We start from the raw sequence: 27841 nt of genomic DNA on the forward strand, positions 1-27841 counted from the left end.
GCCCTCTGCATATGTTCACTCAATTATTGAATTTGTGTGCATCTATTAAATATCTAATATTTTAGCTTGTTTTAAAAGATAATATAAATTGTATTAGATGGTATATATCTTGTTGCAACTTGCTTTTCTTGTTCAATATTATGTTAAGCATTGTTTGTAACAGCAAAAAATGGAAAAAACCCATCAATAGGAGAATAATTAAATATCTTGTGGCTCATTTATATAATGGACTACTATATGAATATTAAAATGGATAACTTTCTTTTGTCATATGTTATCAAACTTTCTGTGGGTCTTTTTAAAGGTGTGCACTTAAAAGCAGGATAGAGCTGGATTTTGTTTTCCTTATCTAATCAGATAATCTCTTAATCCATTTGCAATTATTGTTATTACTGATATTTTTGGATTTGATTCTACTACCTAATTTTGGTTTTGTTTTGAATTTGATTCTACTATCTAATTTTGTAATCATTCTTTATTCCTTGCTTCCTTTTCTTCTGCTTCCTATTAAGTTGATACATTTTTATATTCCCCTTTTTTGTTATTGTTCAGTTCCCAATTTAGATGTTACAGGCTATATCTCCACTATTTTACTAATGATACTTTGTGTTGAAAAGTTACAAAATTACAAAGTTCTGCCCAAAGACAAAATAGGTATTAGCAGTCCTTAGCTTTCTACTGAACAAACCTCCTTTCATCCATAGATTCTGTTTCTCATTTTAATACAAAAATTGGACATTATTTTTAGGGTCACTAGTTACTCAAATTTACCAATATGTTTTATTTACCTGTGCATACACCATTCTTGTATGCATACATATTCTTGTATCTCACACCTACTTTGGGTTTGTTTTTCTTCTTATTGAAGTATACCCCTTAATCATTCTTTTAATAAAGACTGTGACTGATAAATCATGTCACTGTATATCTGAAAATTTTTTTACTTTGCCTTCACTCATAACTAATAGTTGAGCTTTTTCAGCTATAGTATATTGGTTTATTTTCCCACAACACACGGTAGATACATTTTCATTGTCCTCTGACATCTACTATTATGAATGCAAATTTTGCTGCTAGTTGGTTGTCATTTTATTACAGGCAAAATGCTTGCAGCCTCCTTGAATATAACCAGCTTTTCATGGCATTTAAGATTTTCTATTCTTGAGGCAATTTTGGGCAATCTCACACAATATTTTTAGATATGCATTTGGTTTTATTTAGGTATGGCAACTGAGGTGCATTTTCCACCTACGTTGAATCTCTCAAACCATTTAACTATCTTCCATGCTCTTTCGTTTTTTATTGAGATATAATTCATATACCATAAAATTCATCATTCAAAGTGTATAGTTCAGTTAGCATATTCACAAGGCTGTGCAGTCATCATCAGTAGCTAATTCCAAAACATTTCCATCACTACTAAAAGAAATCCCATATTCATGAGAATTCACTCCCCATTTTTCTCTCTCCCCAAGTTTCTAGCAATCCCTAATCTCCTTTCTCTTTCTACAGATAAGCCTATTCTGGATACTTCACACAAACAGAATCATATAATGTGTAGCCTTTTGTCTTCTGGCATCTACGAGCAATTTCACTTCTTTCTTTCACTTAGCAAAATGTTTCTAAGGTTCATCCATGTTGTAGAATGTATCAATACTTCAATACTTTAGTATGGCCCAATAATAATCTATTATATGGATATAGCACATTTGTTTTTTTTAATTTTTTTAATGTTTATTTATTCTTGAGGGCAAGCAGGGGAGGGGCAGAAAGAGAGGGAGACACAGGATCCGAAGCAGGCTCCAGGCTCTGAGATGTCAGCACAGAGCCTGACACGGGGCTCAGACCCACGAACTGTGAGATCATGACCTGAGCCAAAGTTGGACGCTTAATCAACTGAGCCACCCAGGCGGCCCAACATTTGTTTTATGTACTCATCACTTGATGAACAGTTAGTTTCTCTCCACTTTTAGCTATTATAAATAATAATGCTATGAATATTTGTGAACAAGTTTTTGTGTACACATAGCTTTTCAGTTCTCTTGGGAATACACCTAGGCGTGGAATTGCTGTGTCATACGGTCACTGTATATTGAACTTTTTGAGAAACTACCAAGCCGTTTTCCAAAGTGGCTGCACCATTTTACATTCCCACCAGTGATGTAGAAGGCTGGTAATTTCTCCACATCGTCACCAACGCTTGGTATTATTGTCGCAATTTTTGTCCATGTAGAGTCGGATCTCACTGTGGTTTTGATCTGCATTTCTCTAATGACTCATGCTGGTGAGCGTCTTTTCATGTTCATCTGTATATCTTTTTTGAAAAAATGCTTCTTTAAATCCTCTGTCCTCTGATTAATTGGGTTATTTATCTTCTTATTGTTGAGTTGTAAAAATTCTTCATATATTCTGGATACCGGACCCTTATCAGATATATGATTTTCAAATATGTTCTTCCATTCTATGGATTTTCCTTTCCACTTTCTTAATAGTGTCCCTTGAAGCACAAAAGTCTTTGGTTGGAATGAAGCTATATTATCTATTTTTTTCTTTGGGTTTTAGGTGTCATATGTAAGAAACCACTGCCTAATCCAAGGTCATAAGGGTTTATCCCTATATCTCCTTCTAAAAGTCTTACAGTTCATGTTCTTTCACTTTTGATATGGTTCCCTCTCTAAACTGTGTTTGGTATCCGGTCCTAAGGACTGACTTCCAACATTAATTCTCTTTTCATCTGTGTTGCACATTGAGTTTTTCTTTCTCTTTTTAAATTCCAGTGGCTATAAATTTGTTGGCTTTTTAAAATTTCAGATTCTGAATTGCTTCTTTTGCATATCTCTGTTCTTATTTTTTTTTTCTGCACAATTTTATTTTATTGTTTTCAAGGATTATTATCCCTCTGGCTTTTTGAGTATCCTTAAACATGGTATTTTATTTTATTTTACTTTACTTTATTAGAGAAAAATGGGGGAGGGGCAGAGGGTGAGAGAGAGAGAGAGAGAGAGAGAGAGAGAGAGAGAGAGAGAGAATCTTAAGCAGGCTCCACGCTCAGTGCACAGCCTAACACACGGGGCTCAATCCCAGGACCCTGGGATCATGACCTGAGCCAAAATCAAGAGTCAGATGCTCAACCAACTCAGCCACCCAAGCACCCTTAAACATAATACCTTAAATTGCTTGACACCAAGAGTTTATGGTAGAGGCATTTGAGTCAAGGGAGGCAACGTGGTATTCCTGAAGTAGGACAGTCGTGGGCTGGCCATCGTAATGAGTGAGGTGAAGGGTGTCTGCTGCACGTTGCATGGTTAATTATGTCAAATGTTTTGAGAACTCCAGTTCTGACCACTTGGAATTGCCAGAACTCAGAGCCCCCAACGCACAATTTAGGACAGTTCAAACTGCCAAACTGAGGCCAAAGACAAGGTGTCTGCAAAGACAAGGTGAGTCATAAGACTTGGAAAACTAGCAGGCTAGCAATAGGCCCCCAGCACAGCAGGTGGGAACCAGGTCAGCTCTGCATATTATTGTGGATGTCCAGGATGAGGTCAGAGGTGCCATGTGACCCAGGAATGATATAACCTTACAGAGAAAAGCAAACACTATCACAGCACACTGGAGTTGCTTGATTTGGAGTCATTTCCCCCCTAATGCCTATAGTCCTAACACCACCAAAACTACAAGCAGGAACGAGATGAAAGAGGCTTCCAGAGACAACAGAGAAAGAAAGTTAGTAGAGTTAGTGTAAATCCAAATTTGAAAATGAGTCTTTTTCTGAAGGCAGTTTCTTTCTCTGCAGTCATAAATGAAACTGGACAGTTCTCACTCACACACCCAGTCTTACAGACATTAATGAGCACCCAGTGTGTGCTTGTCACCTTGAAAGGCACCGGGATAGAAAAAAAGACAGTCCCCACTCTTGGAAAGGCCGCTATCAATGAGTGAAGGCGTTTACAAGCAAATCATTGTAAGTCAGTATTAATTCTACCTAGATGATTTGGAAGGACCACCAAGAGAAATCATCCAGGAGGAGAAAAGGGTAAAGAGTGTTCTAGGCAGACTGATGCTGGCAGGAAGGTTTCAGAGCTATTCAGTGGACGCTGAGTCCCGTTTTTGGACTGGGGTAGGGAAGCTACAGAAGTTGAGGTTGAAAAAGCACATATGTATAGATTATATTTCATCTACTCTAAGGTGCCACTAGTTGTAAAGTGAACTATTATTTCATGTACAATCAAGAAAAAATCCTGCTCACTAAATTATAACACAGCATTGATTGCAAAACATTCCTATTGTAGAGGGGCTAAAATGGAAGGCAATGTCCTGCTCAGAGTGGATGAAATTTGGCAATTCCCAAAAGAAGAAATATAAAAGATAAATTAACGTTGGAAAACAGATTAAAAAAATAAATAAAACAAATACAAAGTAAATGTGAAAATAATTTTGTCTAATCAAATTGGTAAAGCATTAATGTTAGCATTAGCAAGGGCATGGTAAAAGGCAAACTCACCACTAAAACTATAAAATAATATTACCTTTATGGAAATCATTTTGACAATAATATATCAAGAACCTAAATATGTACATATTCTTTGAGCTAGTAATCCTACTAAAGAATCTATTCTAAATCCACACTTACAGACTCAGAAGATTTGGATACAAGACTGTGAGATTATTTATAATAACAAAAATAACATAAAAGCAAAAGTTATCCATGAATAGATACATAAATTGTGGTATAATATGAAATATAAGTCAGTCACTGAAATATTATTTAATATTTAATAATGGGGGAAATATAACAGTAAATTTTAAAAGGGAAGAAACAAAATTCTCTGTAGAATATAATTCAAATCTAGGGGGAAAAAGCATCTAATATAGACTGGAAGGAATGGCAATCTTGGTCACCTCTAAGTGCTAGCATTATTAACATTTTCCTTCTTAAACGTTTTATTATTTTCCAAATTTTCCAATGTCCATATTTACCTTTTATGACCTCTCCTTCCTCCCAAACAAGTTTTGCCAGATTTTACTTATAAAACTTAAATTGTGGTAGAGAATGTAAGCCTATGCATGGAGACAGAATGACCAATAGGTGTTCCTCATATTACATAGCAATTACACAGGATCATTGTGAATGCTTAAAATTTTCTGGCAAACATTAGATGGTATCCAATACAGACCGTACAGGACTTTCATATCTCTCAATAGTGGAGATTAGCTATGAGTCAGTTCTATGCTAAATTCTCAAGCATTATTTCTAATCCTTACCATCATGCAGACAGATGAGAAACAGAGTTCCAAGAAGCTGAATAAGTGTAGTGAGCTTGCACAATTTGAACAAGGCAAGGCTGGGATTTGAACCCAAGCCTCTCACAAAGACTCACACTCCCTTCCCTGTACCATTTGGCTCTCAAAGAAGTTCTTCCATAGCCTGCCCCAATGGACATCAAGGAAGAACACGATTCTACTCTTTCCATCAGTGAGCAGGAAAGATTGTGAACCAAATATGTGTACATAATGTGCATTCCAAACGTTACAAATGTTGACAACAGAGGCAAAGCTCTCTGATAATGTGGGGTGGACTAGATAGATAAGGGACCAGATTCCCATTTTATCAACCGTCAAAATCAACTCCTGAGAAACCAGCCCTTTCTGTTCCCTGTGATTGCTAAGGTCATGGTGCTGTGCCATCTACCTACCTGGCAAGGTAAGGCGACTCACAGAGCTAGTGCTTGGGGCTGGCGAGCCGTGGGAGCGCTTCTTGGTGCCTAGGAAGAGGAAAAAAAGGGGTAAGGAAAAGCAGGATTGTGGACAGACTTGTAGGACAGGTAAATGCTCATCTGAAACATTATCAAATAATCCAGATATTTGGGTCTTAAAACAACGTTTGGGAGAAGGTTGGGTGAGGTTGTGGGAGCAGCACGTATTCCATGGTCCAAAAGAACCAGGAGCATAGCCTTTACCTCTGTGCGTGTGATGGTTCTCAGTTTCCTGTCCCCAACACATCACAGAGCAGAACCACACTTTAGAACCACCAAGGAAGTTTTCTAAATACACAGTTGCCTGAGCGCCACCCCCAGAGATTCTGTTCTCACTGTACTAGGGTGGAACTCTGGCATCAGTATGTTTAAGTCCCCCAGATGATTTTATGTGCATCCAGGGTGGAAGACTGCTGCTGTGGAAGGGAAAGTTCTAGATTTAGAACCAAGGAAACAGGGGTTTGTCCCCAGAGACTTTACAGGCTATTGAACCTCAAACAATTAACTTGATTTTTCTGAAGCTCAGGTCTTCTGAAAAATAAGGGAAATAACAATGACATCAAAGTGTTCTGGCGAGTATGAAAGGGACCATGGTGTGTGTGCATGTGCAGGAGACCATACTAATGCTCGGTTAGTGGGGTCCATGGGCTCCCTGCAGCTGGCATCAAAACTCCCACCAGGATGGGGCACCTGGGTGGCTCAGTTAAGCATGAGACTCTTGATTTCAACTCAGGTCATGATCTCATGGATTGTGGGTTTGGGCCCTGCATCGGCCCCGAGTTGATAGTGCAGAGCTTGCTTGGGAATCTCTCTCCCTCTCTCTCTGTCCCTCCCCTGCTCCTATGCTCTCTCTCTCAAAATAAATAAATAACAACAACAACAACAAAAACATCCCACTAGGAAAGGGATTATCTATCTTCGTTCATATGAACAGTTTCGTGGGCCACGAGGGAATGACAAGGCAGACCCCAGAGTGAGGATCAGGAAGGAGAGAGAAAACAAAGGGAGGGCTGAGTGGTTGTGCAAAAGAACATTCACATAAACATATAAATATGTATGTGTGTGTGTGAGTGTATACACACACAAGTATATGTATTTTTTATTATATTTATGCATATGCACACAGACATGCATGGGTATACACATTCACATATATTGTGTATACAAATGTTATTTATCCACTCATTCATCTCTTTCTTTATTTTGTCATCCAGAGTGGGGCAAAAGAGGCCTGGACATCAGAATCCAGCAACACGGCAGACGCCTGGAGTCTGAGCTGGCAGATGTGCGGAGAGAATTCTTAAACAGAAGATATACATGATCCACTGTCATTTCTGTTACAAGTCCCCTGAACCTACTCCAACTTTCTGTAACATCTACGTTACACGCAGAGGCCTGATGTGTACGGAGGTTGTGTTCATTGAGAAATCGCTGTCTGACAGTCAACACAGTTGACTTCTCATCAGAGGAAGCGGGAACTTGGGGCTGGAAGTGAGCGGGGAAACTCCCCCCCCCCCCCACCGCCCGAATCGGGGATGGTGTCTGAGAAGTTTCATTTTAGTCTTACAGGCTAGGGTACCACCCTGATATTCTGTGTTATTGTTATTATTATTGCTGGCAGTGGTCAGGGCAGTAGTGTTAACAGGAGAAGAAGCAACAGGAAAAATAGAAAACACAAACGAATCCAAATACCTCAGGGCCACAGAAACGGTTAATTTGCAGGAGGTGAGAGAAGCTACATCGGGCAGAACTTTACGTCCCTGTGGTTCAGGTCTCATATGTGCCCTGAATATCAGAGTTGGCAGGGAATGCAGAGGGCCCAATCCTGGCTCTGAGGGTGATTCAGAATTCCCTGAGGTGATTTCTATAAATGTGGCATCCAGGGCCCTTTCCTGAGCCTACTAAAGTGAAATACCCAAGGAATGGAGCTAGATGTCTGCAAGTCAACAAGTTGCCCAGGTGGGTCTAATGACCACTGGTAGCATGAGGTGTCACAGACACCCCGAGGTGAAAAGCCCAAAGTGAAACTCTGGGTCAGGACCAGGGCTGCCTCATTGCACAACTCCAGGGGGTGCCCTTCACAATGCATCCTACGCAAAGAATGGTGGGCCTGTGCGTAGCAAGTCAGCTCTGATCAGGGGTACTACCAGGATGCAAATCCATGCCTCTAACCTTCTTGTCCAGAGCCACTTCTGGTCCACCAGAAATGCCTCTGTGTCCCACTGATCTGCATCTACACCAGGGCGCCAATGACTCAAAGCATGTATCCCTCCACTCACAAAACACCTTACTTGTCTCACTGTCCCCTCTACCATAGGGCTTACAACAGCGGCGCAACACCCAGGCTGCAGGAGCGGGCTGTCCTGTGCCTAGTAGGAGGTTTAGCAGCATCCCTGGCCTCTACCACTAGGTGTCAGTAGCACCTCCCTATCGAGATCTTCAAAAATGGCCTCCTGACAATGACAAATGTTCCCTAGGAGCAAAATTGCCCTCAGGTGAGAACCATTGCTTTAGGATGGAGACTGGGTTCAGGTTTTTTATTCAGAGTGGTAATTCACAATTTGACCGCTTGGTCATTAATAATAGTCACTGTTGCACATCAAGTGGTTACTATGTTCTAGGTACCATATTAGCTATAAATAATTAAATGTACATTAGTTATCTTTCCTGATAGTAACTCTCTGATGATAAAATAATTCCCGTTTTATGGAATTATGGAATTTGGAGACGAAAGCTTTTGCACAAAGCTACTGAGTGGGGCAATACTTAAGCCAAGATCCTTCAGAGTTCAAACCTAGAGACACTTTTCCCTGTGACTCTTGCTGTTTTTTGACTAACTCAATATCCAGGCTCCCTTCAAGTGCAGTCATACTAAATTTGCCTCAGGATAAGAAAAACCTAAACAATTATTTTAACAAAAAGGAAAAACAAAACGAGATTTTCAGGCCCAACCAAGCACTGGTGAGCCAGCATTTCCAGAAGGGCTTGGAAGTTTCACAACTGCCCCAGGTGATTCTGATCATCACGCAGGCTTGGAAAACTTTCTGCAATAGAAATTTCCTTGTTGTTGTCTCACTACTGGAAAATACGGCACTCTGCTTTCCATGGCTACTCTTGTGAACTTGAGAGATCAAACATAACGTTGCCTATGCGAGCCCTTGAAAACCTGCAAGGCACTGAATGACAAGCCTTCAGTGTTATTACCTGTAGAAACATTCGCTAGTACTAGGTGATTTCATACAAATGCTTGGTGCAATTAAAAGAAAAATGACTCACTGTGATTTTTTTGAAACCCTGCAGTTTGGTGGCTTTTCCTTGGGACAGGTTTTTATCCCCTTGGTATGGTCTTTGCAGACACTGAGTGACATGGGGACCTCTGGGAGCCTTGGGTCAGTGGAAAAGTGGAACCGCAAGCCCTCTAGACATGGAGTTATTTTTTCTGTGTGCTGGATGAAATGCCCAATGTACCAGGAAAAGGGAGCAATCATCCACATCTCTCCTAATCACAAGTCACAAACAGGTAGCATGTGGAGACACATAAAATAAACCTGTTTGTGATTTCTCCCACCCTTTAGATGGCATCATGGACTATTGTGGGTGGTTAAGTTCTGAGTCAACCTCCTACTGGCTCCCCGTAAACTGGGGTTGTATTCCTGAAATCATTTTCCATCCCACAGCCACCAAACTTACCTATCACTTTACTCACAGTGCCATTTGTGGGAATAATACTCAACTCATGTAAGTTTCATTTTCTAAAACCCCACCCCTCCTTTGCTCCAGTTGCCAGAGAAAACACCAGAAACTGAGCTGGAAGATCTAGGTCCGGATCAGCTTCCAAATTGTGCCCTACTGTTCCATGCCAGCAGAACACCTTGGGACACATATAACTCTAGGATTTATCGTAGAAATCTACTTGGGAATGACGCTCTGTGAGTGATTCAGAATTCACTCTGTCAGAGCTTTTCCATCCTGGCTACACATTAGGATCACCTGGGGAGTTGTAAAGAAAATATGCTAAAACCCAGGCACTTCCCCCTGAAATACTGTTCAGTCGGCCTGGGGTGGAGCCCAGGCCTGGGCAATTTTCAAGTTCCCAGCTGAGCCCGCTCTACAGCCGGGAATGAGAAGCACACACTCAGTGAATACCTATAGAAGATATTTCTTTCAGCCCTCAGGCGAAGCGTTCTTTCTTCTGAACAACTGGTGTGCTTTTCCTCAAGGATGACGGGAATCTTGTAAATGCCTTCTTTTCATTTTTATTTAGGTTTCCAGGAAACTCAGATCCAATTTATGAAATAATGCTGGGAACTGGGGAGGCCTCTTCAGCCTGCATGATTGCTTACTAACATTTGTCCTGGTTTGCTCCATCTACACTAGCTACTTTTTGCCTCTGGTTTTAGTTTGCTTTCTTAATGTCTTAAAAACAAATTGATTAATGATTTTAGAATTCCAAAATATTTTATAAATGAAGTAGGTAAAATGAAAACACGAATAATCAACCACATCAGGGCTGACATCGCCAAGCTTTATGTTCCTCATCTCTAAAAAACTTAAAACCATTGATTTCAAGATATAATTGTGGGGATCGAGTAACGGTGCACATGAGGAAGTACTTAGCAAACTGTGCAGTGTGATATAGTGTTTATTATTAGTTTATGCTCGAAAGAAAGGGGTGTGTGCTTGAGTGTGTGTAAAGTAGCTAATATGTCATCTTTGGAAGATAAGCATTTTAAGGTCACAGATTACACTGTCCTTGACCCACGGCATGTGAATGTTCAAAGAGTAAACAACCCAATCAGTCAGCTCGGGGCAGAAATGTCATCACTGCAGCTTGTGTGACTGGAAGGATCTTTTGACAAACGAATAGCTTTCAGATATTTCAAATTAATGTCCTTCGTTGGTTCAGCTAAAGGGCAACGAATCCAATTCATCAAGAGTCTGGAGAAGAAGACACTGATGGAAGTGACACCCAACCTTGGGGCAGATACACACACCTAAGACTCAGGACAAGAGGTTAGCAGTAAACCCCAGTGATAGGCAGCTTGATGTTGAACAAACAATTCCCCTTCTGCAAAATAGGGTGAGCACCGCCAAGCCCGCCGGGAAGGGGTGTTTTAAGAGCCCTTGAGATCAAGTGTCATCATTAGTAATGGTGCAACAAGAGCAATGTTGTTACAACACAAGCAGATGGATCCCACAGGCGGAGGTGGGTGCTGAAAACGGAAGTAGGAAAAGTGTCTATCAACCTACAGGGCATTTTCAATCCCTTTCTTTTAGCATTTTACAATATCTGCCTTTGTGATACACACAACCTCTGATCTCTATTGCTAAGCACATCCACCAACACCTTCTCTGTGTTTCACCCGGGGTGTGGCAGAGGGCAGCAAGCCGTTGCCTGATGCCTCAGAATAGATCACCATTTTTGCCTCTTCCCATCCTTGACAAAAGCATCAAGAGAAGCCCACGTTCTGCTCAGGGCTGTGGCATCACTGAAGGAGGCTGCATTGCTTCCAACCCACCCATACCTCCCAAAGAGTTGTCTTCCAACAGCGTATAAATTAGGGCTGCACAGTCACAGTTAAATAACCCTCTTCCTCCCCCCTACAACCACCATCAGTACAATGCCTTCTTTGTAACTTGATCTCTGTTTATCACAAAGAACAATGCCCCAAAACACAAGAGCTACTCAGACACGCAACACTGTATGCTATTTAAATACGGCTGTTTTAATATCTGAATGTGCCTTGGAATTGGGCCTGCAAATGACGAGTCAAACAAATGTTCATAACCCTTGACCCAGTAACTATACATCTAGGAGTTCATCCAATGGAGATATTCAAAAATGCTATAAAGCCTAGGAACAAAGAACTCCATTGCCACGTTGTTTACAATTGCCAAAAAAATAAAATAAAATAAAATAAAAACAGGTAACTTAATTGTCCCACAGCAGAGAGTTGGTTAAGTAAACTGGACTAAGCCATGAAATGAAATATTCTGTTGCCATTGAAATCACATTAACAAAGAGCGTTTTTTAAATGGGACAATGCTGATAATCCAATGTTATGTGAACAAGCCATAATACAAAAGTAAACATACTGCACTCCATGGCCTCGATTGGGTAAAACACAATAGCAAAAACCAGAAGGCATTGAGGAAGGAAGTGACAGTGAATAATTTTTGGATAGGGCATTACAAGTGAATTTCATTTCATTATACTTTTCTATATTTTTTAAAATGAGTAAAGTCTGCGTTTGCTTTCAGAAAAAAAAAATTTAAAAATACGTTTCAATGCACAGCAAACACAGCCACTTTGGATGAACATCACAGCCTCCTTTGTTAAAGTAATAATCCAGTGGAGTTACTATGCAGGAACAATACACAGAGGTGGCCCAGATAAGAGGGCGGGGTCTGTGTAATATCCTCGCCACCAGGAAAGTCCCTCTTAGTGGCTGGTTTGAAGGAGGTAGGCTCAGTGCCATCCTGTATGTAAACCACTAGTGGTTTACATTACATTACAAACAGGGGTAATGACTATTCCCTAGTCAGGCTCCTGATGTTCATTGCTGCAGAAAAAGAAAATATTGCCAGGTAGGCCTTTCAAGAGAAAAGAAAAGGAAAAAAAAAACGTCTGGAATTTGAAAACTGGCGTCACAGGATTGGAAAACCATGCCATCATATCCAGAAGAAAACTGAACATATGGAAGCCAGCTTAATTCCATGAATGCTGACATTTCTTATGCCCTGAGGAGCTTCTGATAACCATCCACCTCACCTCTCAAAAAAGATTATGAGATGTGATGCACTGTGTATATCTTCCAATGGGCAGGCAAAGGCACTTGGTACCTAGGTGTTATGTGGTGTTCAGAAGGATACAAAAGAGACAGATGGTTGAGTGAGTTTGGACAACCCCATATCTGGGACAGAACACAGACAACAGCAAGAAAATATTAAAAGAAAGAAAAAACAGCATTTCAGTTTTCAAATTCCAACTGAGAGATGAACTCATTGTTTTTATTTGGTAATCGGAAGAACATACAAGTACTTATTCATTACTAGATGATGGGGGAAATTATACATTGACAGACTGTTGGCCTCATCCATGAAATAAAGATTTACAATAAACACATCTTTAATTTATTGAGAGCAGTTTAGCATTTCTGTTTTACATGAATCTTTACGAATTATTTTTGCATTTGGAGATGTGATGCTATGGCATTTGAATAGTTTGTTTTAGTACAAACCAGCATCATAGGGAACAAAACACTCTTCTTTAGAATGGATGACCATTCTCTTGCCCTACGATATACAAATGCAAATCACAACCAGCATTTTATCTGCTAGAAACATATTTTACATTATGGAAGTACATTCTATCACTGCCATAAAATAAAGACAAGTCCATGTTACCATCTTCCCTTTTGAAAGAGCATTCTCAGGACATATCCAGAAATCTCTTCCTCAACCCTCCAAAGAACTACTTATTTGGCATGATTTGGATGGAGGTTTGGGGTTTTGGTTCTGCGTGCCTCCCTCTTTTGAGTCTTTTTAGACATTCTTGGTATTAATCTAGACATCTCCCACAAATCCAGCTGAACAGCAGCAAAATCTAAAGCTAAGGAGATGAGCTGAGTTATGCATTCACATATGGCCAGTGCCCATATCAAGAGAGGATCTACCCACAGTGAGGGCATGGCATCCTAAGGAGAAAAACCCTGTGAGGGCAAAGTGTGCTCTACACTGAGGGAAGGTAACAGCATTACATCAGTCTCAAAGTGGTTCACCTTGCTTTGGGTAACTGGTTTCCCATGAGAATTTCCTTTTTCCTCCTTCCTTTCCCCAGTCTATTCCCTACTCCCCACCTACCTACCCCACCCTTGGCTCCCAACATTTCCTCATGTTAATTACATTGGAACAAGATGGGTTTATTCCCTCCCCCCCCCCAACACACACACCATTATTTTGTGTTTCCTTGTGCTTAAAGATACTACAAGCAGAATGGCTTGCCTGGACAGAGGCAAAATAAGGAATTTATGAAAGGTAGAAAAATGAGGGAAGAAAAGAAGGGAAAGGTAACAGAAAGGTATGAAAAAGGGAGAAGACACTTAAATTAGGTAGGGGGAGGAATCTGGCTGTACAGTGGGCACCAGAGCTGATAAAAACCTAACTGAGCTCTACAAATGAAAATAGCAAATATTTTTAAAAATTTTGTACAGCATATAAAATTGTATAAAAATATCATCAAAGCAAGAAAAAAGAAAAATGTATATTCTACAGTTCTATCTCTAGAATCAGTTACTAGACAATACTTATGGCTGTATATTTTTACTATATATCTAAGTATATCAGTGTGTGACTATATCTCTGTACTATCGCACATATAGCCATTCAAAGACAAGGACATTAGTATACAGATACCTACCCCAAGATAGATCATGACAGAGAAGCGAAGACTATACAACAATGTGCCTCCAGGGCAATCTTTTTAAAAGCCAATCCATAGCTACTGGGTTTTAATGGGTTTTATTTTAAATGAATTATCCTGCACCATAACCTGACAGAGAAATGTTTCTGCAGGTTCAGAAGCCAGCTCCTATGAAGATACATGGGTGAAGTTCAGGGATCATGGCTGAAGCTGACCAACGCTGAGGGCCTCCATGATGGTACTGAATGGCCTGCTCCAGACAGCATTTACCTCCCAAGGGAGGGTGAGTAAGTGTGCCTTGAGTGAGCTGAAAGGGCCCACACACCACCCCCTGCTTCTTCTGGCTCAGTGGAAAGCAATGTGGGCTGGCACCAAGTTCATTTAGTGAAGCCAGCCTTTGCCAGCGTTGAGTCACTTCCACTTGGGAACAGAAACCAGAATAAAGGTAAATTCATCTCAAATACATCTGAAATATTTCAATGGAAAATGGGTGAGATGGTGGTGGGGATTAGTTAAGATAACCAGGAACTAAGAATGTTTAAACTGACGTTCATGAATTTTCCAGTCCAGACCTTCCACCGTGTACCCACTCTTGTTTAGTGTAAAAACAAGGTGTTCTTTCAATGAAACAATTCTTGATTATGCAGACTTTCCTGGGAAAGGACCTAGTCTTTTACAAATGTCTAATGAGAATACCCAGAGGACTACTTCCCATTTTTCTAACCTCTCTGAAGCCAAATTAACTTAACTCTGTCAAATGTCCTAGGTGGCTCTGTTACCATTCTAATTCTAGTGTCACCTCAATGCTCAGTGTCTTGACAAGAGGAAATCTTAAACAACTGAAATCTGGTCTTGGCAGGTAATGTGTCCCTGGTTCTCAGAGGGATGTTTCGTAGAAATATTGTGTTGTTCATTACATTTTTTTTCATTAAGTTCATTTTCTAAGTGATAATGAGGCCTTTAACGATGGAGCACTGCTGATGAATCACAAGTATTACTTTCCATTTATTCATACATAAGATCCAATATAACATCGTTGTCGCACCATCATGTTCCTTAATGTCCAACTTTATGTGGTTCAATGCTGTACCAACCGTAATATCGGCAGAGCAAAACTGGGCAAAGATTCCCCACCCTGCACATATAGAATCTCCTGTTTGCTCCCAGAGAGTCTATTTTGGATTTTAAATATTTCAACTTGGATTATAAATATAAATCCACTGGTATTTCATATAGATTGGTGTCATCATCCCTTTTAAAAGAACAATTTCAGAGAAATCCTGTTTTGTTTTATTTTTCTTAAATCCTAGAGCCATAGAGAAGTTTTTATTTTTTATTTTTTCACAAATTTGGCTCTGACAATTTCCCCCAAACTACTTGCAATTTCCTATCCCTTATGATAGGCTATTTGTGTCTCTAGGTTATGTTTGCATATACTTAGAAATTAAGCCTTTAGTGATATGCTTGGTATATAAGAGCTGCTGAATAAATGTTCAGGTAAATCTGAGCTTTGTTTGCACTCACAGGTGGAGGGTGGAATGCAGCGGGACAGTTGTGTATGCACTTCTTGAAAGCTGACTGTGTGCCGGGGCCCTGTGGGGAACCCCCTGCTGCTGCAACTCCTGATGGGATATGTGGGAATCTCAGAATCAGAACAAAGTTTCCAACTGGAAAAAAACAACGTTGCCTGGATTCTTTAAATCCCCTTTATTTGGGACATAATACTGCACACATAGGCTTTAATCTCAGAATCTTCTCTATCTCATTATGAGAAAAAGATTAAGTGTTTTTTTTTTTTTCTTGTTTTCCCCCATACTCCACGGGGGACCTTATGAAATCATTTCTAACATATAAGTCTCTGCCCAATGGTTAAGAATAGAAGAAAATATATATTCTATCTATCTATCTATCTATCTATCTATCATCTAAACAAAAGTGATCCATAACAGAAGTGATACTAAAAGACCAGTATTCTTACTCCCAAACTATGGATTATAAAATTGGTCTCCATCTTTTGTCTACATTCTGTCTCACGTCCTGTAATAATGTTGCTCTTTACTTTTCGCTTTTCAAATTTACTAAAGGCGTGGTTCCAAGTGGAAAATATAATACAATGGCTTTAATTCAGCAAATGAAATAAACAGGTACACTCCATTGTTCTTTGGCTCTTAGGTGTTTAGATACTATTTTACTGTTTATGTATATCAGGTCCTCAATGGGATCCTGTCAGATGTTTTCAATAGTTTTTAAAAGCTCCAAGAATGAAATGGATAATGGAAGAAAATCCATTTGAATTTAATGGGTTAGAAATGAGTCTCTTGCCTGCTGCCATAAGTTATTAGGGCTCATAACCTAAGAAAGGTTGGAGTGAATGAAAGATGGAACAAAGATCTCCCTATGGATGGATCATTATGCCATCAAAACATACCACATCATCAAAACCTGGATGTAGACAATTTGGTGACACAGGGACCCAAACGTTAGGGCCACCTGCACTGGAAAGCGTTCCGCCCAGGGATATGTAGAAATTGTGTTTTGTCCATGGTGGAAATGTCCCTACTGCTTTCTCCACACACTGGTCAATTCAGGTGTGTAAGCCCTTGCTTTCTATGTGACAGCCTAACACTAAGATGCCGTACTCCATGCAATGGAAGAATGTGTGTCCCTTATCACTGTTCTTTTGGAAGTTGTTTCAAGAGAACAAAAACACCACAGAGAATGAGCTAGAGCTTTGGAAATACTGACTTGTTTTATCAATGTTTTATCTACTCCAGTATCAATTTATACCACAATAATACATATATTTTTATTTTTAAAAAGTAGAATAATTTTGCATTTTTACTCAATGTCCCTTCAAAATACTTTTTCTGGATTTAAAAATGAGTTACATGGAGCTTTGTTTTTCCACACAGCAAATTCCAAGCAGAGTTCTCTACTGAAAGCAATTCTCTTCCCATTCTTTTTTAGCTAATTAATGACTCAAGGCAAATGAAAAACATTTCCATCTTTATAGGTGCTAGAAAAAATGGCTATATTCCTGTTTCTTTCTCAGATATTGTTTATTCTTACTTGTTAAGAGTATAAAAAGGAAATTGTAAGCTTTCTATTTTGACTGGCTGCAAAGCTCTACATACAAAAATGCAGAATAGAAATGAGGTAAAAGGCTCCAAGATGAAAGATTGGACATGCACTGGTTGGTTGTATTTCAGTCCTATACAAAACCATATCACCTCAAAGAGCATAGTTTGCAAACTGATGTCCCATGGACTGAATGCAGGTCACAGGCATGCTTTTTTGGACCCACATAGTCTTTGGAAATTTCTGAACTCATTGCCAATATTTGAAAATTTGGAGAAAGTTTACATAAAATCCAAAGTATCTAGGATCCCCATTCCTACGCAACACTAATCCTGTAGCTGACTAATAATTGCCCCCTTTCGACAGCACACACCTCAACATACAAATGACTCCAATTCCTCACAGTCCCTCCTGTCCTTTCTGCCTCGCTACTGCCAACTGCCATTGATCGCAAGAACATATTATATGGCTTGATTTACTCAATTACTTGACCTGTCAGGCCTCTGCTTTGGATTTGTGACCACATTATTTACTGTGGTCACTGTTAGGAAAGCAGAGGGAACTACAGAAAAATATGTGTTATCACAATGCAAAATGTAAAGCTGACCAAAGAACTCTGTTTAAATGTCAGTACACAACTGTCATTCTATTCAGATCGTTCTGTTGGGTAATATTTCAGAGAGGCAAGAGGCCCTGTAGACTACATACAGGGTCTCCTTTCTGTCTGAAGAAATAGCAACATTTTGCCTTAGGAATAGATTTTTAAAATGTTTTGGTGTTTTTAATGTAGAAATTAAATCTGCAATGGGGAATATGCCTAAGCCTACCATCTAGCTCTTTCTCTTCCTATTACTAATCCCACTCTATCACCAGTATGTTCATGGAGTTTCCCCTTGGGAAGGACTCAAAGATTCCTTTGTGAACCATAACCATTTTTAAGCATCAGTTTTATCCAAATCAAAGCATTTAGACCCACAACATTACACTTCACTTATACTCCACTGGATTCCATTTCGACCTGGATTCAGGAAGTGTATCTTTATCCTTTTTCCATGCTATCTATGTCCATGATTCTTACTTTTGATTTGTGCTAAATTGTCTCTTGTGTGATATTTTTAAAGACTCACTAAAATGAGAAGAATTATCTGACATATTTCCCTTATACTAATTCCCTTAGCACTTCCCTGAATAGAAAGAAGAGTGATCAAGTGAAACCATAAATATGCAAAAGAAGAGGGCCAGCCAGTGGTAAAAATTTCAGTAAGCAGTTAGTTATGGATGGTAACCAATGAAAGCAATGTGTTTCCAACCTAAACAGTATGGTCATTAGCTGAAACATTCAGGTTTATATTAATGAATGCAAAGATAAATAAAGTACTTACAAATAAAGAGTCCTATAGTATAATCTCTTTTAAAAAAAGAATCTCATATATAAATGGAAAGACGAGCATAAGAACAATTTTTAAGTATGAAAGAAAGTTGGAGAAAAAGAATGTTCCTGACTCAGGAAAGGAACAACCAGAGACTGGAATCATCATCTTAGCTGTGATGGAGGGCCAGCACGGCTGTCTCCACCATCAGCAGCCAGTACAAAAATAACAATTTAAAGTAACAGCATCGACAGTAATAAAATGGCGATTACTGTGCATGTGACTTTTTCAGACCTCCCTCAGCATATCCAGGATGTCCATCCAGGCCAGACAGGTGCCTTGAAAGCCAGGGCATTGGCAAAGAATTCTGAGGAAGTCCCTTCATGTTTTGTTTCTGTTTGTGCAAAAATCTCGAGTTGTTTTATTTGCCTGGGGGAGGATTTCCCCAGAGTTCTTAGACCTCACACCAGCTCCCAGAGAGCCATCTCTTGGAAGATGGCATGAGGCAAGGCCAAGTGTGGGGGACTTGTTTCTGAAAGTTGTACACCTTCCCCAGATATGGGTCTTTGTGAAGGAGAAGGAGAATGAAGAAGCTCAGCTAAAATGATGCAAGACATGGCAGCCTCTTTAATTGTATGTGAGGTGTGTTTTACTCTTCTGAATCTGAAAAAAAGAAAAAGAAAAAGAAAAGTGTCAATGCTGCCTTTCCCCCCTCCCCCACCTTCTCCACCCTCCAGGTCTGAGGAGAAGAAAAATCTAAGGAACAACAACAACAACAAAAAAAAAAAAAAAAAAAAAAAGAGAGAGAGAGAGAAGTATCAATTAAACATTTCCATACTAGTCATTGCTGTCTCCTTTGTAGTACAGTTTGTTCTGTTCATAAAGGGAAACTCTCAGTGGAGAATTTTAAACACTGGTTACATTCAAAATCTTACCAGTTACTTTAAACTTGACTATCAAACATTTGGTTCCCTCAATATGGATCTAAGATACTTTATTTTTGACCAAGATGACAGGGACTGCCTTGTTTGGCTAATATGCTTCAGGGGTCAGTGGGACTGAAAGGAATCAGATTCACTGAATCCCAGCCATTTCCATACCAAAAGCAATGTTCCCCTCTCAGAATTTTTGCCCTACCCTTAGAACCTTCCCAGAAAAGATTCAAAACAAGACGGGTCCCAGCTGAAATCATTGTGCAGATGGGCAAATCAACTGACTTCTCTACTGGGCCCAGAGTCAGGTGGTGGAGGAAGAAGACAAAGATGGAAACAGGACTAAATTAATGGAAACAGACAATGCTGGACTTTTTTTTTTTTTTTTTTCATTTGGCATACCCTACCCCTATGCAACCTCACTGGGCTTGAAAGGAAACTCTAAAAAGCAAGCAGACAAACCAAAACCATTATGTTATTGCTTCCCCTAAGTGGTGCATGGTCTGCCAGCCACCATGCCTTGTAGTTAGACAGGGTTCTCTCCTGTGCAGGACTCCAGGTGGGAGAGGAGTACAGTGGCTTAGGCTTTATGGATAACACCACCACCTACAGAAATGTCAGGAGTCAACAGTGGGTAAGGAACATTTCCTATTCAACTTTAAAGACTGAGATACTCTCCTAAATAAGACTTAGTTGAAATTAGACAGCAAACTAGTCGAGAAATAGGAGAGTCCTATCTGATCTATTGTAATTACTATCAACTCTCCATTTTCCAGGGGCCGTTGATCTAGCACTGCTGTTATTCCTCTTTCTTCATTCTGGTCCATTGTATGTTTACCTTCCATTAGCACCTTCACTTATTTGGGAGAAATACTTCTGGCCAATCAGTTTACTCTGATACTAGCTAGCACTGTCAGTGAGGGAAGTTGCCAGTTGCCTCTCTGCAACCTGCCAGAGGAAAGGGGTGAAAAAAAAAGCTGAAATAAGGACTGAAAATTTCCCCCTTGATTCTAATTATCTATGCACAATTTGTTCTGTGTGGAAGTTGCAAGACAGGACCCCTCCTTAGGGCTCTGGCCCTGCCATTATCAGTTTGGGGGTCATATGTAATGAGCCTCCTTTTAGACAGTCATCATAGCACTAACCATCTTAGGAGATGTCCCCAGGTCCTTAAATACAAAACCAAATTTTATAATGATGATATAAGTTTGAGTTTTTAATGAATGATCAATTGGTTGGAAGAATGCTAGGGACAGACAGCTGGGGACTAGGACACCTGTTATACCCAGTGAGCCTTAATTAACCAACAGGGAAGTGATGCACATCTTATTTCATGCAGCCTGGGTTAGCAGTGGCCAGATGTCCAGTCTGCTGGGTTCCAGAGATGGAAAGAAGTCCATCTAGGGTCTAAGTGGAACCCACAGGACTTTGACAGAAGACCTTTCTCCTTTTCTATTCATTGCTTATGAATGAGATGAGAAGTGGCTGGCTGTAAATCTCCATCCTCCCCTCCACAGTCTTTATTTACCCCTCCCCTCCACAGGGATGGAGGGGAGGGGTAAATAAAGGAAATGTGGTTTTAAGCTGCACCTGTGTTCATTAAGTACAGCCAACAGTAAAAGAAAAAGAGACATATGCTCTTTTTGGGTCTGTGACCTGAATGACTGTCATGGCCTTCCTGAACACATGCTCTCTCTAAAGTAGTTTCTGTTTATGAATCTTTTAGGGCACTTACTGTAAGGTCCTTCATATCATAGCTATCTGCAAGAAGATGTTCTACCCAGACGATAGACTCCTTGATGGCAGAGAATACATCATTTATCTTTGTAACTCTTTTTGCATATAGTACAATGCCTGACATATAGCACATGCTCAACCAATTATTGTGGTTTTTTCTTTTTTAAGTTTATTTATTTTGAGAGAGAGCATGATCAGGGGAGGGGGGAGGAGAGAGAGAAAAAGAATCCCAAGCAGGCCTGCACTATCAGTGCAGAGCCCAATGTGAAGCTCGAACTCACGAACTGTGAGATCACGACCTGAGCTGAAATCAAGAGCTGGACACTTAACCGACTGAGCCACCCAGGAACCCCAACAAATTATCATTTTTTAATTGAAAGTGAATTAAATAAGCATCAGGTGGATGGAATAGATGCAGAAGCATAGTGATGAGTAAGATTTTCCACCTTTTTGGAAATCTGGACTTTCATAGCATGAAGTAAAAACTAAAAAGAAAATCATAAATCCGGTTATTTTATATTTTATTCAATAGCAAGGTGTGATATGTCAAAAATGTATATTTCCTGGGGTGCCTGAGTGGCTCTGTCAGTTAAGCATCTGACTCTTGATTTTGGCTCAAGTCACGATCTCACGGTTCATGAGATTGAGCTCCACTTTGGGCTCTGCACTGACAGTGTGCGGCCTGCTTGGGATTCTGTTTCCCTTTCTCTCTACTCCTCCCCTGCTCTCTCTCTCTCTCTCAAAATAATAAACATTTTTTAAATATTTTAAAAAATATTTTAAAAAATATTTCCTTTGAAGAAATTGCCTCATTATGTAGACTCATCTCCCAGAGAAGGGACACCTGCTGTGTGGGCAGCTTTGACATGGTCTGGAAATCAGGCTTGCGCCTCACTCACTCCACACTTCCTCCCCTGAAATTTGAGTGCCTTATATTTGCTTTGTTGTGGTTTGGTTTTGTGTCTTTGTTTTCAATTTAAACTAAAATTGGATAAGCATTTTAAGCTAAAATTGGGTAAGACTACAGAGTATTATGAAAATAAGGTCCTGGAGACAAGATGTAAGTGACCACTCTGTATTTAACTGAGATAAAGGATTATTTTTTGTTACAGGGTCTTTGAATTCCATTGATTACAAATCTATGTTGGCTTTTTAGAGGCCATGAAGAGCAGTTAAACCCACCCACCTTTTAATGATTGATAAACTGAAATGGAAAATATCTTCACCTAACTTGGGATGATTCAAGAAAATATCTAAGTAAGTGCATCCGTCCACCCACCCCTTAACCAAAGACTTTTCTTATGTCTCACAAGAGTAGCCATGGAGGCTCTGAATCCTGAAGACATGCTGTATGAACTCATAGAAACATACTTACTCTACAGAAATTAATAACAAAGAATGTTTCAGCAACTTCATTTGGAGAAAAAGGAGCTGGAAATGTAAAACAGTGTGGTCCTGTTTATTCCACCCTTCCCACGCTACTCCTCCTACAGGTAAGTGGAGATGCTGTATGAAGCCACTTGTTTTAAAGATAATTGTTTTAAGAAGAGGCTTAAATTTCGATGTAACATGGTTCGACTCTAAAAATATGTTTATCTGTCATAATGTTTATTCCTAGATCATCTATGAGGCAGCCCTCACAGGAATCTGGCACCAGGCTTGAAAAACAACTGTAAACAGTTTTCTTTTTCATTTTTCTTGGGTTTGATTTTTTACAGCCTGATTCAACTATCATCCAAGCTTAATGAAATAAGCTGAGTTGGCTGAGAAGAGAGTTGGGATTCAAACCACATTTTCAGGTTCCAGAAACTCTACCATAGCTGCCTCCCTATGGAGTCGACTTTCTACAAAAATGACAAAATGATACAGTAAGCAACAGAAAGAACAAGTGTGGTAAAACGTAACCCAATTTTAAATGTCTAGTAGAATTTCTGTGGGGCTTATAAGTGGGTCCTGGTTTTGTTTTGTTTTTTAATAATGAAGAAATGCTAAAAACCAACCAACCAACCAAACAAACAAACAAACAAACAAACAAACATTATTTTAAATACAGCTGTTAGAATTTATCCAGGCACAGATTTCACTGTTTTAGGTCATAAGTGTTATTTTAAATGGTTATCACTAAATATCCAAAAGTATATATTACCTGCTTTCTCCTTGCCCCAAATGATAAGTGATAGGATTATAGTATGATTGTTCTAAGTTACTTTCACTGCATATAATACTAATGCTATAGCCCTGCTAAGACAGATGGGTAGATGGATGGACGACGGATGGATGGATGGATGGATGGATGGATGGAGAGATAAACAGACAAGAGTAAGTGTGTAAGTAAATTTATAGGACTATAACTTCCTGAAACCCTGCCTATACCTACATGATGATCTGTCAAAATTTACTCATTTGATCTAAATACACAGAATACGTACAAAAGATGGTGGTTCTTAGCTCTAACACTTGCCCATTTTTTTTTCTTTCTTTTTGATCCATGGCATCTGTGCTATAAACTGAGAACAATGATGGTATTAAACTTTTATTCTGTAACTTTTCTGCCTTCTTTCCCACTTCATACAGCATGGTCTTTCTTTCCAAACTTAAAATTTGTGAATAACTCGCTCTCTTCTGTACCACACTGCCCAAGGTATTTTACTGCAGTTACTCTCTGTATTAAGAACTTAGTAGTTTAACATCTAAGGAAACAATGAAAACATTCAATTCTCCAACCGCTACAGAGCCTGGCCCACTCTGAAGAGGTAAGTAAACGTCGGGCACCAGCAGCCCCGACCACTCTTTAGTGCAGGTGAGGGTAGAGTTGCCTGTACACAAGAGTTTTGTTTCTGATCAGTCTTTGAATCTGCTATTTTTGAAGCCAAAAGAGACCAGAGACTGACCACAGAGACCAAGAAAGTCCTTCACAGAAAGTTAAATGAGGCTGGAATTTTATACCTGAAACATTATGACTGTTTTATGTTTTTCTCAATTTTATTAGTTTAGGAAAAAGAATATAAGTTTCAAAATAAGTGAAAGAAAAGTATTTTTTCTCAAGCTTTCACTATGGTTCCAGAATATAAGATAAAAATAGCATGTATTATAAAGGGCTAATTCTTACGAAGATACAGATGTCATCACTTGAAGATTGGTGCCCTTCTGTGGAGAATGTTAAGAATAAATACAAAGAGGAAGCTTCAATACTTGGTTGATATTGCTTTTTTAATGGTTCTCCTAGAATGTGTGCGTCTAGAAAAGAAGTGGCATTAACAATGTAGACACTTGCTAGCTCCTGGCATTATTTCAAAGGAAGCTGTTATTTAAAGAATTTTTATAATGTTAATAGAGTTTCTTTAGACAAATGCATTGTTACTTGTGTTTGTCTAATCTGTGTAGAATCTGACAGAATCTAATTTTTCTAGGGGGAAAACAGATAAATATTTATTTCATGAGTACTATGAAGTTATTTTTAAATCCTAAACATCAGTATTAAGGGAAAAGATTACATTTTCCACAGTTCCAAAATTATAATCCTTTCTGTCAAAATGGATTCCTTTAAAAATACAATGGTACATTAAGAGTGTAACGAAATGTCTAGAAGATAGAGTGAAACGATGAAAGCTTATATACCAGTAGTTCCAAGGGGAAAGTTGTTTAAAAAGATTAATTTTGTCATTACCAAAGAGTACATAATATACTTTCATTTGACATTTCTAGTATGTGGCTATTTGGTAAGAAACTGGAATCTAAATGGCTATGTAAAAAAAAAAAAAAAAAAGCATGAATTGACTTCAGAAGTTTTCTTTAGGGGCGCCTGGGTGGCGCAGTCGGTTAAGCGTCCGACTTCAGCCAGGTCACGATCTCGCGGTCCGTGAGTTCGAGCCCCACGTCAGGCTCTGGGCTGATGGCTCGGAGCCTGGAGCCTGTTTCCGATTCTGTGTCTCCCTCTCTCTCTGCCCCTCCCCCGTTCATGCTCTGTCTCTCTCTGTCCCAAAAATAAATAAACGTTGAAAAAAAAAAAAAATTTAAAAAAAAAAAATAAAAAAAAGAAGTTTTCTTTAGTATAACACAACTTATTTTAAACCCACCAATTTTACATCACAATATTTAGATAATATCGCATATATACACAACATACATATACTATATATACATATATTTACAAAAGTTTATGTATCTTATATGTATATACATATATATATTTCACTTGCTGTTTTGATACTACAAATGTGAATTTTAAAAACACAAAAATGTATAGGAGTAGTAGCATGTCACCTGTTCTTTTATAATCTACCATGAGGATATCTATTATACACTGCTCCTTAAAAAGCATAAAGATATTCACTAAACCCAAAAGTATATAAAAATACATTGGTTTGAAATAGATGTGTGTAACCAAAAGAGCTAACTGTTCTGATTCACTGTGATTCATTGATCCTAGGACCATGTGTAAGTAAAAGGCTTTGTATTTCCATGTTCTCAAGAGTGTAAGTCTATAGCGAAAAGGAGCAGATACATTTTTGAAGCCCACCCCATTTGGCCACTTCCTACCCACATATCCTGGATTGGTTAATAATTTTCACCAAAATCCATCCAAAAAACAATTATTTTGGGTTTCAGCATTGCTTAACTCACGGTAACTCTTGTTGGGTCAACCTACAGCACAGCTTCTGAAATTAACATGAAAATAACACTTAAGCATATCAACCAAAATGTTTAAACAACAAGGGGTGCCTGGGTGGCTTAGTGGGTTAAGCACTGGACTTCAGCTCAGGTCATCATCTCATGGTTCGTGAGTTCAAGCCCTATATTGGGTGAGCCCCACCTCTCTCTCTCCTCTCTCTTTTCTTCTCTGCCCCTCATGTGATTCTCTCACTCTTCCTCTTTGCCCGTCACTCACTTGTGCCCTCTCTCTCAAAAAAAAATGTCTAATCAACAAAACCCTTTAAATCTAACTAGTGAGATTTTATCCAGATGTGTGAGAATAACAGGCATCTAAAAAATAATATTGCAATTCTCTCCTCCATTTACCAACTTTCTGTAGTTTTCCTTTGACAGGGACATTGGAGTGCAGCGTCTAGACACTTGGGTTATCACACTACTTGAGAAAATAAGAATGTAAAATGTTTTGAAAAACAAATATTTCACGGCCCTTCTTGCTAAACCATACCACTTACTTATTATTCATGCTCCACATGTTAATACATACACGTAAATTTGTTACGTAAATGGGTCACAGGAGTTTTCATGGACAAATGGCTAAGGGAAATGGGATATTAATCAGAACATGTGTTGTTATGATGACTTATCTTGACTGGGACCCAGGGCACTCCAGATGTTTGGTCCCTGTACACTTATGGAAAATAACTCACAAGGATGCTGTATTTTCACATTGAAGGAAATTTCTTTATTAAAGAAACAGGCCTACTTTTTGTCAATACATAAAAGGCTACAGTGCAGTCTCTTCCCAGAACTAAGAAAAAAAAATGTTATCCTCTGAGAAGGAAAAAAGTAAAAAAAAAAAAAAAAAAAACCCAAAGGATGGGATTAACTATTTGTAGAAACTACCTTAAGGCAGCAGCAGTTGACCTCAGTGGCATGATCAATAGCAAGATGTACTGCAAATCATTCATTCCTAAAAGCAGTTAAATACTGCAGTTCTACAGGTTTTGTTTTTAAAGCAAATTAGAAAGGATTCAAGTTTATGGTTTTGGTAGCACTATCTTGAACGTGAGAGAAAAGGACAGGGTAAGGTAATAGCTAATGTTACCGGAACTGTTCACCATCTTGGCCTTTTTTTATCCACCACAGTTCATGGTCTGAGCATAACTCTGAATATGTGTAAAGTTTATGAAAATGTGGTAGGCTATTGTGGGGAATAATAAACCATGAGAAAGAAAAAGAGACATCTGCCTTAAAAACAAAGAAGTTTCCTCAATATTAGACGAATGGAGAAAGAAAATGTGGCATATATATATATATATATATATATATATATATATTTTACACATATCAAGAGGTATGCTCAGATCATGAAGTACTCCTGTGCTTCTTGTGTTAAGCATCTGACTCTAAATTTCAACTCAGGTCATGATCTTGCAGTTCGTAAGTTCAAGCCCTACAATGGGCTCCACACTAGCAGTGTGGAGCCTGCTTGGGATTCTCTCTTACTCTCTCTCTGCCCCACTGCAGCTGACTCTTCTTTTTCTCTGTCAGCGTTAAATAAGAACTTCAAAAAAAAAAAAAAAAAAGATAGCTCTTACATAGAGAACAAAATTAATGAAAATCCAGAAAGCAGATTTCACTTCAAGAATTCTATGTCAAGAATTTTCAAGATTCCATAGTCTCTTCTATTACTCAATTGTCTTATTTGTAGCTTCTGCAATACAAATTGGGATAGAGAAGTTGAATTAAGATGGCCATTAAGACCACTGCCCTCCAAGAGTTGTGAACCCATTAGAATTCTGAATAAAATTATATTAACAAGCTGCTTAGAAACAAACCAATCTGTCAAAAATTGAGGGAAATATTAAATGAATACAAATGCTTGTAAAGTCC

General features: G+C 39.0%; 1 protein-coding gene across 1 annotated transcript in view; it reads right to left on the minus strand.

Annotated features, from left to right (window-relative positions):
• PDE1C (phosphodiesterase 1C) overlaps positions 1-27841 on the minus strand; it is a 509458-nt gene that overhangs the window by 14463 nt on the left and 467154 nt on the right. The window contains 1 exon segment of the mRNA XM_030308191.1: positions 5697-5765. Within this exon segment, the coding sequence (XP_030164051.1) occupies positions 5697-5765 (69 nt within the window).

This window comes from Lynx canadensis, chromosome A2 (assembly GCF_007474595.2).
Source record: "Lynx canadensis isolate LIC74 chromosome A2, mLynCan4.pri.v2, whole genome shotgun sequence".
NCBI lineage: Eukaryota > Metazoa > Chordata > Mammalia > Carnivora > Felidae > Lynx > Lynx canadensis.